The following is a 12,826-nucleotide window of genomic DNA, read 5'->3' as shown; positions in this document are numbered from 1 at the left end:
TTTTAACATTCTGCCTGCGAAGGTTTTGAGGATGTTTGGCTTGATAGCCACCTAGTGTAGGGTACACAAAATAATTTCGGGATTACTGCTTCTAAAAAGCAGATTTCTAAAGTTTGGAAAATATTTAAATTTTATATTTAGTCCTAGTTATTCTAACAAATCTTCTAGTAACAAAAATAAAACCAGAGAGGTATCTATAAGTAGAAGAAAAAAATGTTGACATTACCTCAAGTCTCTTGCATTTCAAATTCACATTGGATAGTATATATATTACAGGACCCAACTTGTAAATATAATACATTTTGGAGACGGCTATCGCCGTATTCCCGTTCTCCTCAGCCAATCCTCCCGGTCCAAGGCATGCTCCTTGGACCGGATTCCATCGCTCTTCTAATTCCTTCATTCCATGACCGTCGACGTCTACCTCTTTTTCTTCTTCCAGGGGGCTTCCATCTGTGAAGTTTTTGGGGCCAACGTTCGTCAGGCATTTTCAATAGGTGTCCAAACCATTTTAAACCTCTTCTTTCTATTCGATCAATGACCGTTTCTGTAGTATTCATGTTATTTCTTATAGATTCGTTGGTCTTCCTTTCCAGCCTTGATGTTCTAGCACTTCTCAAATAATCCATTTCAACTGCCAACAATCTTCTCTTCAGATCTGCATTAATTGTCCATACTTAAGAGCCATAACAAAGAACTGATTCAACCATAGTTTGCCCTATTCTTTTTTTGTTCCTTTTGGAAATGTTGCGATCCCACCATAAGGAGTTCAGACGTCCTACAATTTTACGTCCCTGATTAATTCGGTGTTTAATTTCGGTTTCTCCCCAGCCGTTCTTATCAATGAGTGCACCTAAATATTTAAATTTTTCCACGTCCTCGTCTATCAACACTTCAAACCTTGCATCTGAATTAATAGCTAAATATGCTGTTTTCTTCGTGCTGACTTGTAACCCCCATTTTACATATTCTCTGTATAGACGCTTTATCATAAATTCTAGATCATAAGAATCTTGAGTTAGGACGACTTGGTCATCCGCAAAGTTCAGGGACAACAGTACGTCATTTCCTATGGGGATTCCCATTCCCTGGCAATGGTTTTTCCAATTTTGGAGGGCTGCCTCAATATATAAATTAAACAGTAAGAATGACATACTGCATCCTTGTCTTAGTCCTTTAGTTACTTTTATTGGCTCTGATAGTCTAATTCTGATTTTTAGGTAAGTAGCGTTATCCCTGTATACTTCTGTGATTATTCCTAAAAGGTATGGACTAATGCCGAGTTGTTGTAAAGCTTGCCACAATTTAAGTCTTGGAACTGTATCATACGCCTTTTCTAGGTCGAAAAAGGCTAGATGTGCTTCGGTACCAACCGCTATTCTTTTTCTATTAATTGTTGGAGTATAAACAAGTTATCAGTGCAAGATCTACCAGGTGTAAATCCACTTTGGTCTTCGCTAATTAGATGTCCTACATCATCTTGTATTTTTCCATTTATTATCTTTCCAAACAATCTCCCGAAAATAGGTAGGACACTTAATCCTCTGTAGCAGGATCTTTTCGATTACCCTTTTTAAAGATAGACACTTGGTGAGCGATTTTCCATTCAGATGGTACTTTAAATTGTTGGCAGCATTGATTCCTTAGAAAAGTCATTCGTTCTATTAGGAGTGGACCTCCTGCTTTAAGTAACTCTACAGCTATATTGCCAGGTCCTGGAGATCGCCCGTTCTTCATTTTAATTAACGCAGTACGGACCTCGTTAGTAGTATTAATGTTACTATTTGTTTGTCTCTCCACACTGTATTCCTCTCCCATTGGATAGTTCTACTGATAATTTCTCTTCTGGAAAGTAAAGGAGGGTCAGTTTGGAGAAAAAATATATTAAAATAATCATTTATTTTGTAAATACTATAAAATGGGCTTAGCTTAACAATAAGAATAAGGTTATACAATATGCAAAAATCAAGGTAACAAGAACCTTGTTTATACAAGATGTTTAAAATGTTTAAAAATAAAACAATCACTAAAAACGATAAATTTTATACAAATTGCACTGAAACAATCATGTATTATCAATAAGTGGGGCCTAATTATTTATCAATGCAAATGACAAGTAACAATAATGTCCTGATGGATCCTAAACTTCCTATAGTCCAATGTCTAACAAAATTAATAAAATCTACATTAGAAACAATCACAAAATCCTATATAAACATTATATTGTTGAATCCATACAATCATTCTCATATAAAAACTACTAATCAGTCATAATTTTTGAGATTCGTTACAATACTTAACTAAAATTTTAGTAAAAAATATTAAGAGAACATTAAAATATGTTTGAGCAACATATGTATTAAAAAATAGTGTTGTTTTACACGTATTTGTCCAGTTGGACTAAATCAAATCAATAATTTAGATATATGTTGGGTGAAAACAAAGTAACAACTAGCTTTAGTGGTACACACTTGAATCTTCCTTTTTTATATTACCTATTTTGCTAGGTCTCTTGGTTAGCTTACAACGGCACACAATAATTATGAAATATAAAAAAACGATATAAAAGCTACATTAAATATTTTAATATATAATGTTCAAAAAGACACAAACAAATCATGGATGAAAATAATGGAAAAATTAATTTTGGATGAGTAGATATTCTACATTCATAGAATCCCGAATAAAGTAAGTATCTCCTAGTGGCGGGATACAGGCAACAACAGATTGGCTTATAGAGTAGTTCTTACAGTAGGGGTACTGGCCTATACAGAAAACGGCAAGCGGGTGTGGGGTAATAATGCATTTCGGTTACATTGGTGGTGTGTTAACTAAATCGAGCAGGACATGATGCTGATAGAAAAGGCATTCAGGCATCAAACGTCCGAAAATGTATCTTTTCAGACCATAATAAAGAAAAAAACCAAAGACCAAAAAGCTTCTCAAATGTAATAAAAATTATACTGAAATAATGACATCTCCTGAGGTAAAATATTCCGGAAGCAAACTGAGCCTCCGTTTTGGAACTAAAAATGAAGTTGGAGATTGTATGCTTGATTTAGCAACAGCATTAGATATAGCGATTGTTGACACGGTGTTAACCTTCGAGTTAAAATAATTATTACGATTATTCAGCTTGTCTATGACGATATGTCAACGTTGAATTGAGGATCTAAAAATAGAACTCAAATAACAACAGAAAACATATACCTATACACAGTATGATATAACAAAAGCTTTTAGATTAATAAAGAATAGAAGATGGCGTCATATATAAAAAAGAACTGTTTAAAAAGTCCAACGTCAAGCATATTTAATTGTTGGTATCGAAAACCAAAAATGAAGCTACTCAAAAGAAAACAGAACATTTATAAGCACCTAGAAGTTGTTTGTGGATACATAAAATAATAATTGTGTACCATTTTATATCAAATGCGTTAGATGAACTTTACAAATATCAATTATTGTAATTTAAATAACATACTCATGTCTAGTAGTATTCTGCTCTAAATTTATCGGAGTTTAAGACGATAAAAGTGATATTTGGGAAATTTTTATGTTATGTTTCAAGAGCAATGGAATGACATAATAAGCAAACACGACAATTCTTCGTTTAATAACACGATCGTAAAAATAAGTCAAATTCAATACCGTAAACAACATCTTGTCTACTGTAAACGCATGCATTGACAAAAAGGATATTTCAAAATAATTTGTCATCCAACAATAAAATTGAAATAACGTTTTTTACGATAAAGATACGAATTGTTAATATCCGCAAGAGATCTCTTAATTCTAGCTTTTCAAAATTATATGAAGAAATGCGCAATTTATTAAAAATGATCAACTTTGACGGCGACACTGTTTGCTGCATGGTTACTAGGTAATAGAATATTATCCCAATCTGTATGGATGTCCTGTTCCGAGTCCGTAGCTTTTAAACTTATTCCTAGGCTTGGAAGAGTGTTGGCATAGTGGGGAATATTTAAAATCACAGGCTTCAGAAACTCAGTACCTGAAACAAATATAATTAAACGATATTGCATTATTTACATTATATATAAGTATTAAAAAAATAAATAAAAGATTTAAACATGGTATTAGAATAGCGATATCGAATCACTGTACGTGTTTACAGTATTCGACTTACCTAATACGACAGCGTTCCGATATGTATTTAGTCTCACCGTCAGATGGCGCCACTATCGTGTAGTACATTCTTCTAGACGGCTAGTGTCAAAATTTCAGTCGAGTCAAACTCATACTTTTGTATTGACCGCGAGTGAAAGTGTACGGTGACTCTTCTCCTTTGATAACAGTCAGCAAAAATTGGTTTAACGTAGTGACACGTCTTGAAAATGGCTACCACGAAGGATAACGTGACAAAAACCCACATTTCGTATTGTCAGACCGTCGATTTAAAGTGCCTGAGACAGTAGCAGCGCTATGGGTGGAGCGTTTGTTCACTATGGACAACAAGCGCAACCGTGAGAGCAGTGTTTAACGCTGTTTGAGTGCAATTCGAATGAGTTTCTGCGTTGTTTCGTGACTGTCGACGAAACATAGATCCACTGGTACACACCAGAGACCAAGGAACGGTCGAAACAGTGAACTTAGAGAAAGGCCATCACTGTCCTATCAGCCGGTAAGGTGATGGCCACCGCTTTTTGAGATTCACAGGGTGTGATCTACATTAACTACATGAAGAAAGGCAAAACAGTCACAAAGCACTACTATGTCAAACTATTGGTCCGATTCGACGCTGAATTGTAAAAAAACGGCCCCATTTGGCAAAAAAAAAGCGAAATGTCATGGTTCATGGTTCCATAGTGCATTGACATTCTGTTTTCGACACCGTTCATAGGTATCTTGTCAATCAGTTACCAACTGATGTGCGTTTGAAGAGGTTTACCCTCCGGGCGCTGGTACTCACGTGAGGCATGGTTATGTGTTGCCTGAAGTTAAATCTAATAAAATATTAAACATCATCCATTTTTAAACAACAACATGTACATTTTTTGGTAACTTTAATTTTTTGTAAAGGGTTGAACCCTAATATTTTGGTGGCTCAGGCATGTTAACCTGTAAGTATAACCATTTTGCATTGTTAACCTTAGTCAACATTTCAATCACGTTTGCTTAAATTAAATGGTTTATACTTATTTTAGGCTTTTTAACCTGATGATGGAATTATTATTCCGAAAACGTTTGTTTTTTTGATGTAGCCCTTTTAAGAGTTTTTTAAATATACCTTCATACAAAGATTTAAACCTCTTTTTTAAAGAAATAGATCTCGATAAAGAACTAAAGAAGTAGAAAATAGATATAGCTGTCATAACTGAGATAAAAAAAAGTTAAAGCTTACACATTTTTTTTTCGTAAGCCGTTTGTTGTTATAACCTATCATACTGCAGCCAATTGACTAAAATTTTTTAGTGTTGAAGAGTACTTACGTAACCGGGACCAATGGTTTTAGGGGACCTCCGAAGCACGGTGGCGCCTCAGTTAAATAAGGAATTGAAAACATTCTGGTGTTTGTGATGGGATTGAACCCGGACTTTCCAGCTTGATGTCAGTACTTAGCCACTCAGCTATGGGCGCCACTATAGTTAGTTGAAGGGTACAAAAAATTTAGAGAAATTCATAGCCTATTGTAATAGAAGGCATAAAAGAATATATACAAATTTCTTGGATCTAAATTCGATAAATTTATCACATAACGCGTGAAAAATGAATTGACAAGACAGTGCACAGTATAGAAAATTCATAAAAGCTTTGAATTGACAAAAATTTATGAACAAAACAGTGAAAAATACAGACGATTAGTAAAATCGTCTATATTTAAATATAGACAATTCTAGACGATTAGTAAAATCGTCTATCCTGTAATCGTAAGATACATTAGCTTTGAGTGAGAAAAATCTCCTATCTCGCACTTACAACAATAAGCAGTAATGACCTACTGAAGTTAGTAAAGGGATTACACCACTCTTGTTCGTCGTAAAAATGTATCAGTGATATGCAAAGAAGACGTTATGTAACCATTGATGCAGTTAATAAGCTAAATTGTCGAACCAAACAACCATTAGATATGTTTATGTTAACTCTCAGAAGAGATTAGAAGATACCAACAAAGTTTACGAGATAACGAAAACCACAAAAATAAGTATCATATCATCATGAATAGGGTGATGGAAATAGAATTTCCATCACCCTATTAGGCTTCACAAGGGAGACTTTTGCTTCCTCCCCCTTTTTCAGTCTCTTGTTAAATTCAAAAGTAATGTTGGTTGCCTATCTACGATAATTTTTACAACTTAATTCCTTTTCTAAAACCAGTCAACTGCACATTTGTTTTTTAACAGCTTTTGTGATTGTCTGTTCCATAACCGTTTAAGGATTATAATTACTAATTATATTACCGAATAGTTTTGATGCCGATTAACAGTACGACAATGCTGACACATGTGACTAGCTCTGGTTCCAACTTTTTTCTTCAAAATGGTACCCATAGCAGAACAATGGGACTTTTGGGTATTTTTAATAACTCATTATTAAATGGTTTGGGATGTTGCCTACGGCGTTAGCAACCCAGTCACTTTTACACTTTTCTTTAAATTAATAGCAAAAAAGAGTCCGTAAGCAGCAAATTTTTACATTAAGAATCTTTTGTTCAGAAGTTCTTTCTTAAAGTTTTCTATTCTTACGCATTTCAGATTGAGTTTCTCCTGATTTATAAAGCTGATGATGACAGTGATGTCGAAACGCGTCGTGAATTTTATTAAATAAATATTGCTTTCATAATTTGTGGTTTAACTTGAAGATTAGTAATCGTTATTACAAAAATAAGTACTGAAATTTTTTTGTTAGTAAGGAACAATAACAATTAAGGATATATTAAAATTTCTTATTACAACAAACATTATTTTATATAAAATGTAGAATTTTTACCTTGAGGTCCACACATTACCAAAGGCGACAGCATAGTTTCACCTACAAAATAAAAATACTATTAAAAATATATCGACAAACAATGTACACTGGTTTCCAAACAACAATATGAAAGGATTTATACATCAATACAAAACAAGACAAAAATCATGCTAATTTACCGTTGTCAAGGTCTAATGGCGGAGCATTTTCACATAATCTAGGATCAGAAATAACGAAATAGATCAGACGTTCCTCTCCTTTCGGAATGGCACCGGGGGGTACTTCGAGACTTACCCCCCAATATTCGTTGACGAGTGTAGCACCACTATGGCCCACCATCGATGAAGTGACGTCCCGTTTACTTGGTCTCATGTCCCTAAAGGTTCAACAGGATACTAAATACATTGTATTCACAACGATAAAAGTAAAAATATGTATTGGTTTTATGAAGTTTATAAAAAAATTTCTTAATGATTTATTAATAAATATATGTATCACACCTTACTTTAATATATCTGATATTATTCATTGGCACAAGAGAGTTAGCAGAAATATAATTAAGTGATGGCTTCAACTGATACTCCATGGCAGTTTCGGCAGAGTGCATTTCTCAAGTGATCTATTTTTGGTACGCGTTTACACTTTATATTCAACTGAATATGTCGAGGAGGGAAGAACTATTTGTCTAAAGTTTCAATTCTCAAGTCAATTTATTAATTTCCAGTTTTAATTTAAGTCAAATTAATAATTTATTAATTAGATTCTAATAACGATAGCTTAAGGCCTTTATTTTGGATATGGAGAATTTGAAATTGGTTATTAAAAGAATGATTATGATCTAGAAGTGCGTACGTAAAATCTGTTACTATATTATTAAAAGTCCTTTTGTGTTCCGCTATACGTTTGTTGAAGGTTCTACCAGTTTGACCGATGTAGGTTTTTGGTCAACCACTACATGTAGGTTTGTATACATCTCTGTAAAGTACTTTTTCTTTTCACTCTTGTTGTCTGTTGTAAAAACAACAAGGTGAATCATTTTAGTTTATTTTTCGTTTTCATAAATATTGGTTTGAATCTTATGGGCCAGACTGTACCTCTTGCCTTCAAAAATATTCGTCAAAGTGCCTTATAAGTGTGTTGTTTTATAAACACATTGACTACACTATGTCGGACCCTTAGGTAAAATCTTGCATAAATTGTGTCAAGTCAAAAATTAATCGTAGATAGTAGTTGGTCTTAAGTCACTAAGCCACGTGTATGTGGCGCTCTCTACCGAAATTGCAGTGAACGGGGAATTCATCAGGCCAACTGACGTGTATATTGTTGGTATTCTGCAGCTTAAAAAAGTTGCTTTGCGTTTTATTTGCTGTCGGGTCTTTCGATACTCTGTGGTATCTGTTTATTGTTAAGATCTTCCATGTTGTTACTGGCTGTATGGCACTTGAACATCTGAATGTATTATAGAATAACTCAGTTTTCAATAAATAGCGATTTAGTTTTATTTTAGAAGGGATATCTTAACAAAAAATTGTGGTGTCAGGAAGAACTAATTAAGATTTTAGATTACCTTAAAAAATAAATAAACCAATACACATTTTTACCGGCTTTTGTAATTTAAAATCAGAGTTTTTGAAAATGTTATAACAGCTATAATTTTGTTTTAAAATTTTGGCTTTACAAATTTGATGAATGAGAATGTTAATACGATTTAAAAAGTAAGATTGGTCACTGCTTCAATCAACACCAGCTTCTTATCTTTCACTGTTTCTACAATTACTACCGTTTAACATAACGTCGATATTTTTCATTTATTTCTTGTATATGACTGTCTATAATTATTATTAAAGAGTACTATCTTAAAACGTTGGTTTTCTCTATAGAGAAAGCCAATGAATATCACTTGAACTTATACATTGGCTTCGTTGATTATGAAAAGGCATTCGACTCCATAGAACTTTGGGCAATAGAGAGAGCTATGAACAACTGCAGGATAGACTCCCGATACAGAATGCTCATACATAATATTTACAAGAAAGCTACAATGAAAATACAAATAGATGCGAAAACCAAAGCTATACCAATCAACAGAGGAGTTCGCCAGGGAGATGTTATCTCACCAAAGCTATTCACACTTGGACTGGAAGACGTGTTCAAAGACATTAACTGGACAGATAAAGGAATAAATGTTAATGGAAGAAAACTGAGTCATTTGAAATACGCTAATAATATTCGCTACAAGTTTCAAAGAACTCCCAACCATGATGATGAAAATATTTCAAGTTTCGGAAAAAGTAGGTCTTAAGATGAAAAAACAAAAATAATGACAAATACACCGAATATTAGACAAATCACGTTGAACGACATAAATTTAGAAACAGTAAGCGAATACATGTACCTGGGACAGATAATCAAAGTTAACAAAGAAAATCAAACTGCCGAAATGACCAGAAGAATAAGGTTAGCGTGGGCAGGATTTGTAAAACTGAGTTGGATCTTGAAAAGCACTAAGATAGAACAATATTTGAAAATCAGAATTTATGATCAGTGTATCGTCCCTATACTCACGTATGGTTCACAGACGTGGACACTCACCAAGTCTAATGTGGATAAAATAGTAAAGCCACAAAGAGCGATGGAAAGATCAATGCTCGGGGTGAGACTTATAGACAAAAAAAAAAACAAACAAATGGATTAGAAACAAAACCAAAGTAAAAGACGCAGGGGAACATGCTGCCAAATTATAATGGAGCTTCGCAGGACACAATGCCCGACTGAAGGATAAAAGATGGAACCACGAAATACAACAATGGACACCATGGTTAGGAAAGAGAAGCAGAGGAAGACCATAAATGAGATGGGCTGATGACATTAAGAAGATCGGAGGACACAACTGGAAGCAAGTGGCGCAAAATAGAAAACACTGGATTGATTTGGTGGAGACCTATGTCCATAGTTGGATTACTTAAGGCTGAAGAAGAAGAAGATCTTAAAACGTACTTAAGAACCCTACCAGTATTTACCTACCCCAGGAAACAAAGACTTTGTGTTGAATTTCCCCATATATTCCAGTTGAAAAATAACGCCAAGAAATTTGTGGATTTTTAAATCTTTCGTTTCATGGGTTAGTGTTACAATTTGCAGAAGTACTCTGGGAGAATGAACAAATCTGAACCGAAATCTAATAGCTAATCTTATCGATCTATAACACGACGCTTTGGCGATGAAATTGGAGTCCAAAGAGGTAGTTAATTATGCAAGATAAATAGATCCTTAGAACGTAAAATACAAAAGCATGGATTTTAATATTATACTGAAATTTTGATGGTTTCGGTTTTTTATCTTGCCTCATGTAAATAATTATAAAACAAACAAGTGATTGGTTTTTGTAGCAGTGTATTTAAAAATAAAATTTTATGGACCAAATCTTTTCGATTAAACAATATAATTTAAGAATTGAATATTTTTTTCTAAAGAGCTGTTATAACATTCTCATATTTGAAACCCCAAAAAGTCTGATTCTAACCTAGCGTTTCTGTTGATATCTTGTAAAATTCGATTCTCGTCGATACTCTCCGGTGGTTGTAGCGAAAATTTTTTACTCATTTTCGGCGTACTCTCCCGACTCTTCCTCGTAAACGACAATTTTCGAAATAGTTTGGGTGTGAAGCCCTCGCTCTTCTGGTGTTTGAATGATTGGGTTTTTGTTAGTTTGGGTGTTATTTTGGGCGAGTTAGTAGCAGATGAGGTGGATGTGTTTAGTTTTTGAGCTATGTTAGGCTGCGATCCGTAAAAAGCCGGCCGCTCCACCATACCCCTTGAAGAACAAAAAAATGGTTACTGTGGGTATGTCAATAAATGAACATGATACGTTAGTGTTATAAAATAGGCGCCACAAATTCTTGACAGGCTTATACAGGTTCAAGCTCTATATACTGGTTCTTGAGACACATTAGTATTTGGTAGCCGGGCAGACCACATGACTAGGTCCTTAATTTTTTGATATAGAGCACCTGAATTTATAAAAGAAAAAAGGAAAGGAATGGGGATACATATTAACCTACTCGCTGGCTACAACACCACACTCAATGCGTACTGAATACTGATTAAGTAAATTAAAAAACCAATGGCGCCGCCAAATGGCATCATGAGCAGTGAAAGGATTACGATTTGCAGATGCTCAAGTATTAATGGCACAAGACATAGTAGATCTGAGTTACGTTCAAAAGCTACAAGAAGAATATAATAAAGCTAATCCCGAAATTACTTTCGTCAAAACAGATTATATCGCAAGAATAGAAGAGTAATAGAAGATTTGTCTATGAAAGACAACGTAATAATCAAAGAAATGGATAAATAAGGCTATGTGAGGTTTACAATAACGCACAACACGTCACACAAGAACAAGAAAATATCATGAACTAGACAAACGAATCAAATTTGATAGAAGACACACCTGATCATGAAAGCAAAACACACACACACACACACACACACACACACACACACACACATACACACACACACACATACATAAATCATTAGTGCGGAGTATTATGAGCGAAGATGCCGAAGCTTAAATATGAAGTCAAGCAGAAAGTGAAAGAAGCGAAGAAATTATACAGATCTTCGCTGGTAAAAGAAATATTAAAATGTATAAGAGATAAACTATTAAAGTTTATCTATGTACGTAGACGTAAGAACAGTTAGTACCAGTAGATGGACAAGAAAAATAGCGTAACGGAGCCCCAAAGATATAATAAAAAGCGGCCATCTTGAAGATCCTACAGAAACGAGGTACATGAAGCCACGATAAAGAGTTTTGGGACTTGGAAAATAGAACAACGGATATATACGGAGGAGATTGGGTTTAAATGAAAGAGGATGATCAGTGATCATCACATTTGTTCAAACACATGTTTGATGAATTACACAGGCCGACATAATTTGACCAATATTCGTACCCAGAGATCATAATATACTTTTCAGAAGGTTTTTTTGTGGTCCGAACCCGAATCTGAGCTCCAAATTGCCAAATTGACTCTGGTTTCTGATATATCCTAACATAAAAGTGCAAAAATAGGGTTTTTGGCCAGTTTTGAGGTTATGTAGCATCGGAATATAATTTTTGTCCCAGAAACTGTTATAACCAACTTAAATGTTTTGTTTTATAATGGTAATTACTATGCAGCTGCTCGTATTGACGACTCCACCATATTTTAAAAATCGTTCGAAACTTTCCCGTTGCTTTTGGAAAAAATATAGTTCACACAAAAGTCTCATTTGTGGAGATTTCAAAATGTTAAATCTTTTGGTGGCTTACAGTTTGGGAACATTAAGTAGCTTTGTTTTCTTTGACTTTGGGACAGTCGGGCTCGAGAAAAACATTTGGTAAAAAGAGAGTGGCCAAAAAGAACAGAGTGGGTAATTGGTTCGAACAACGTTCTACATGAAAGTCTTGTTGACTCAAAGAAAGTGCTTACACCACCTCTTTATGCAAAATTAGAATTACTGAAACAATTCACAAAAAGCTCTCAATAAAGATAGTGCGTCTTATGAACCACTTCGATCTGAATTTCCTGCTTATTCTACGATCTGAATATCTGCAGCTAAAGTTAAAGAAGGTGTTTTTGTAGGCCCTGACATTAGGAAGCTAATGACAGATGACAATTTTAAGAAAATTATGACACTTAAAGAAAAAGAAGCATGGGTTAGTTTGTAAACAAGTTGTCCACAATTTTCTAGGAAATCATCGAGATGCAGAATACAAACAATTGTATTAATAATGCTAATTTTTTTTCCAAAACTAGGCTGCTTGATGAGCTTCAAATTACACTTTCTGTTTTCTCATTTAAATTATTTCCCAGAAAATGTAGGTGTATTCAGCGAAAAGATA

General features: G+C 34.3%; 1 protein-coding gene across 1 annotated transcript in view; it reads right to left on the bottom strand.

Moving 5' to 3' along the window:
- Positions 1-1,884: 1,884 nt before the first annotated feature.
- Positions 1,885-12,826, bottom strand: part of pyd (zonula occludens-like protein polychaetoid) — a 242,934-nt gene continuing 231,992 nt past the window's right edge. Inside the window, 4 exon segments of the mRNA XM_072541122.1 lie at positions 1,885-4,015; positions 6,952-6,993; positions 7,113-7,309; positions 10,457-10,747. Coding sequence (XP_072397223.1) covers positions 3,834-4,015; positions 6,952-6,993; positions 7,113-7,309; positions 10,457-10,747 — 712 coding nt within the window. The 3' untranslated portion in view covers positions 1,885-3,833.

This window comes from Diabrotica undecimpunctata, chromosome 8 (assembly GCF_040954645.1).
Source record: "Diabrotica undecimpunctata isolate CICGRU chromosome 8, icDiaUnde3, whole genome shotgun sequence".
Classification (NCBI taxonomy): domain Eukaryota; kingdom Metazoa; phylum Arthropoda; class Insecta; order Coleoptera; family Chrysomelidae; genus Diabrotica; species Diabrotica undecimpunctata.
This window is presented reverse-complemented; position numbering and strand designations above follow the sequence as displayed.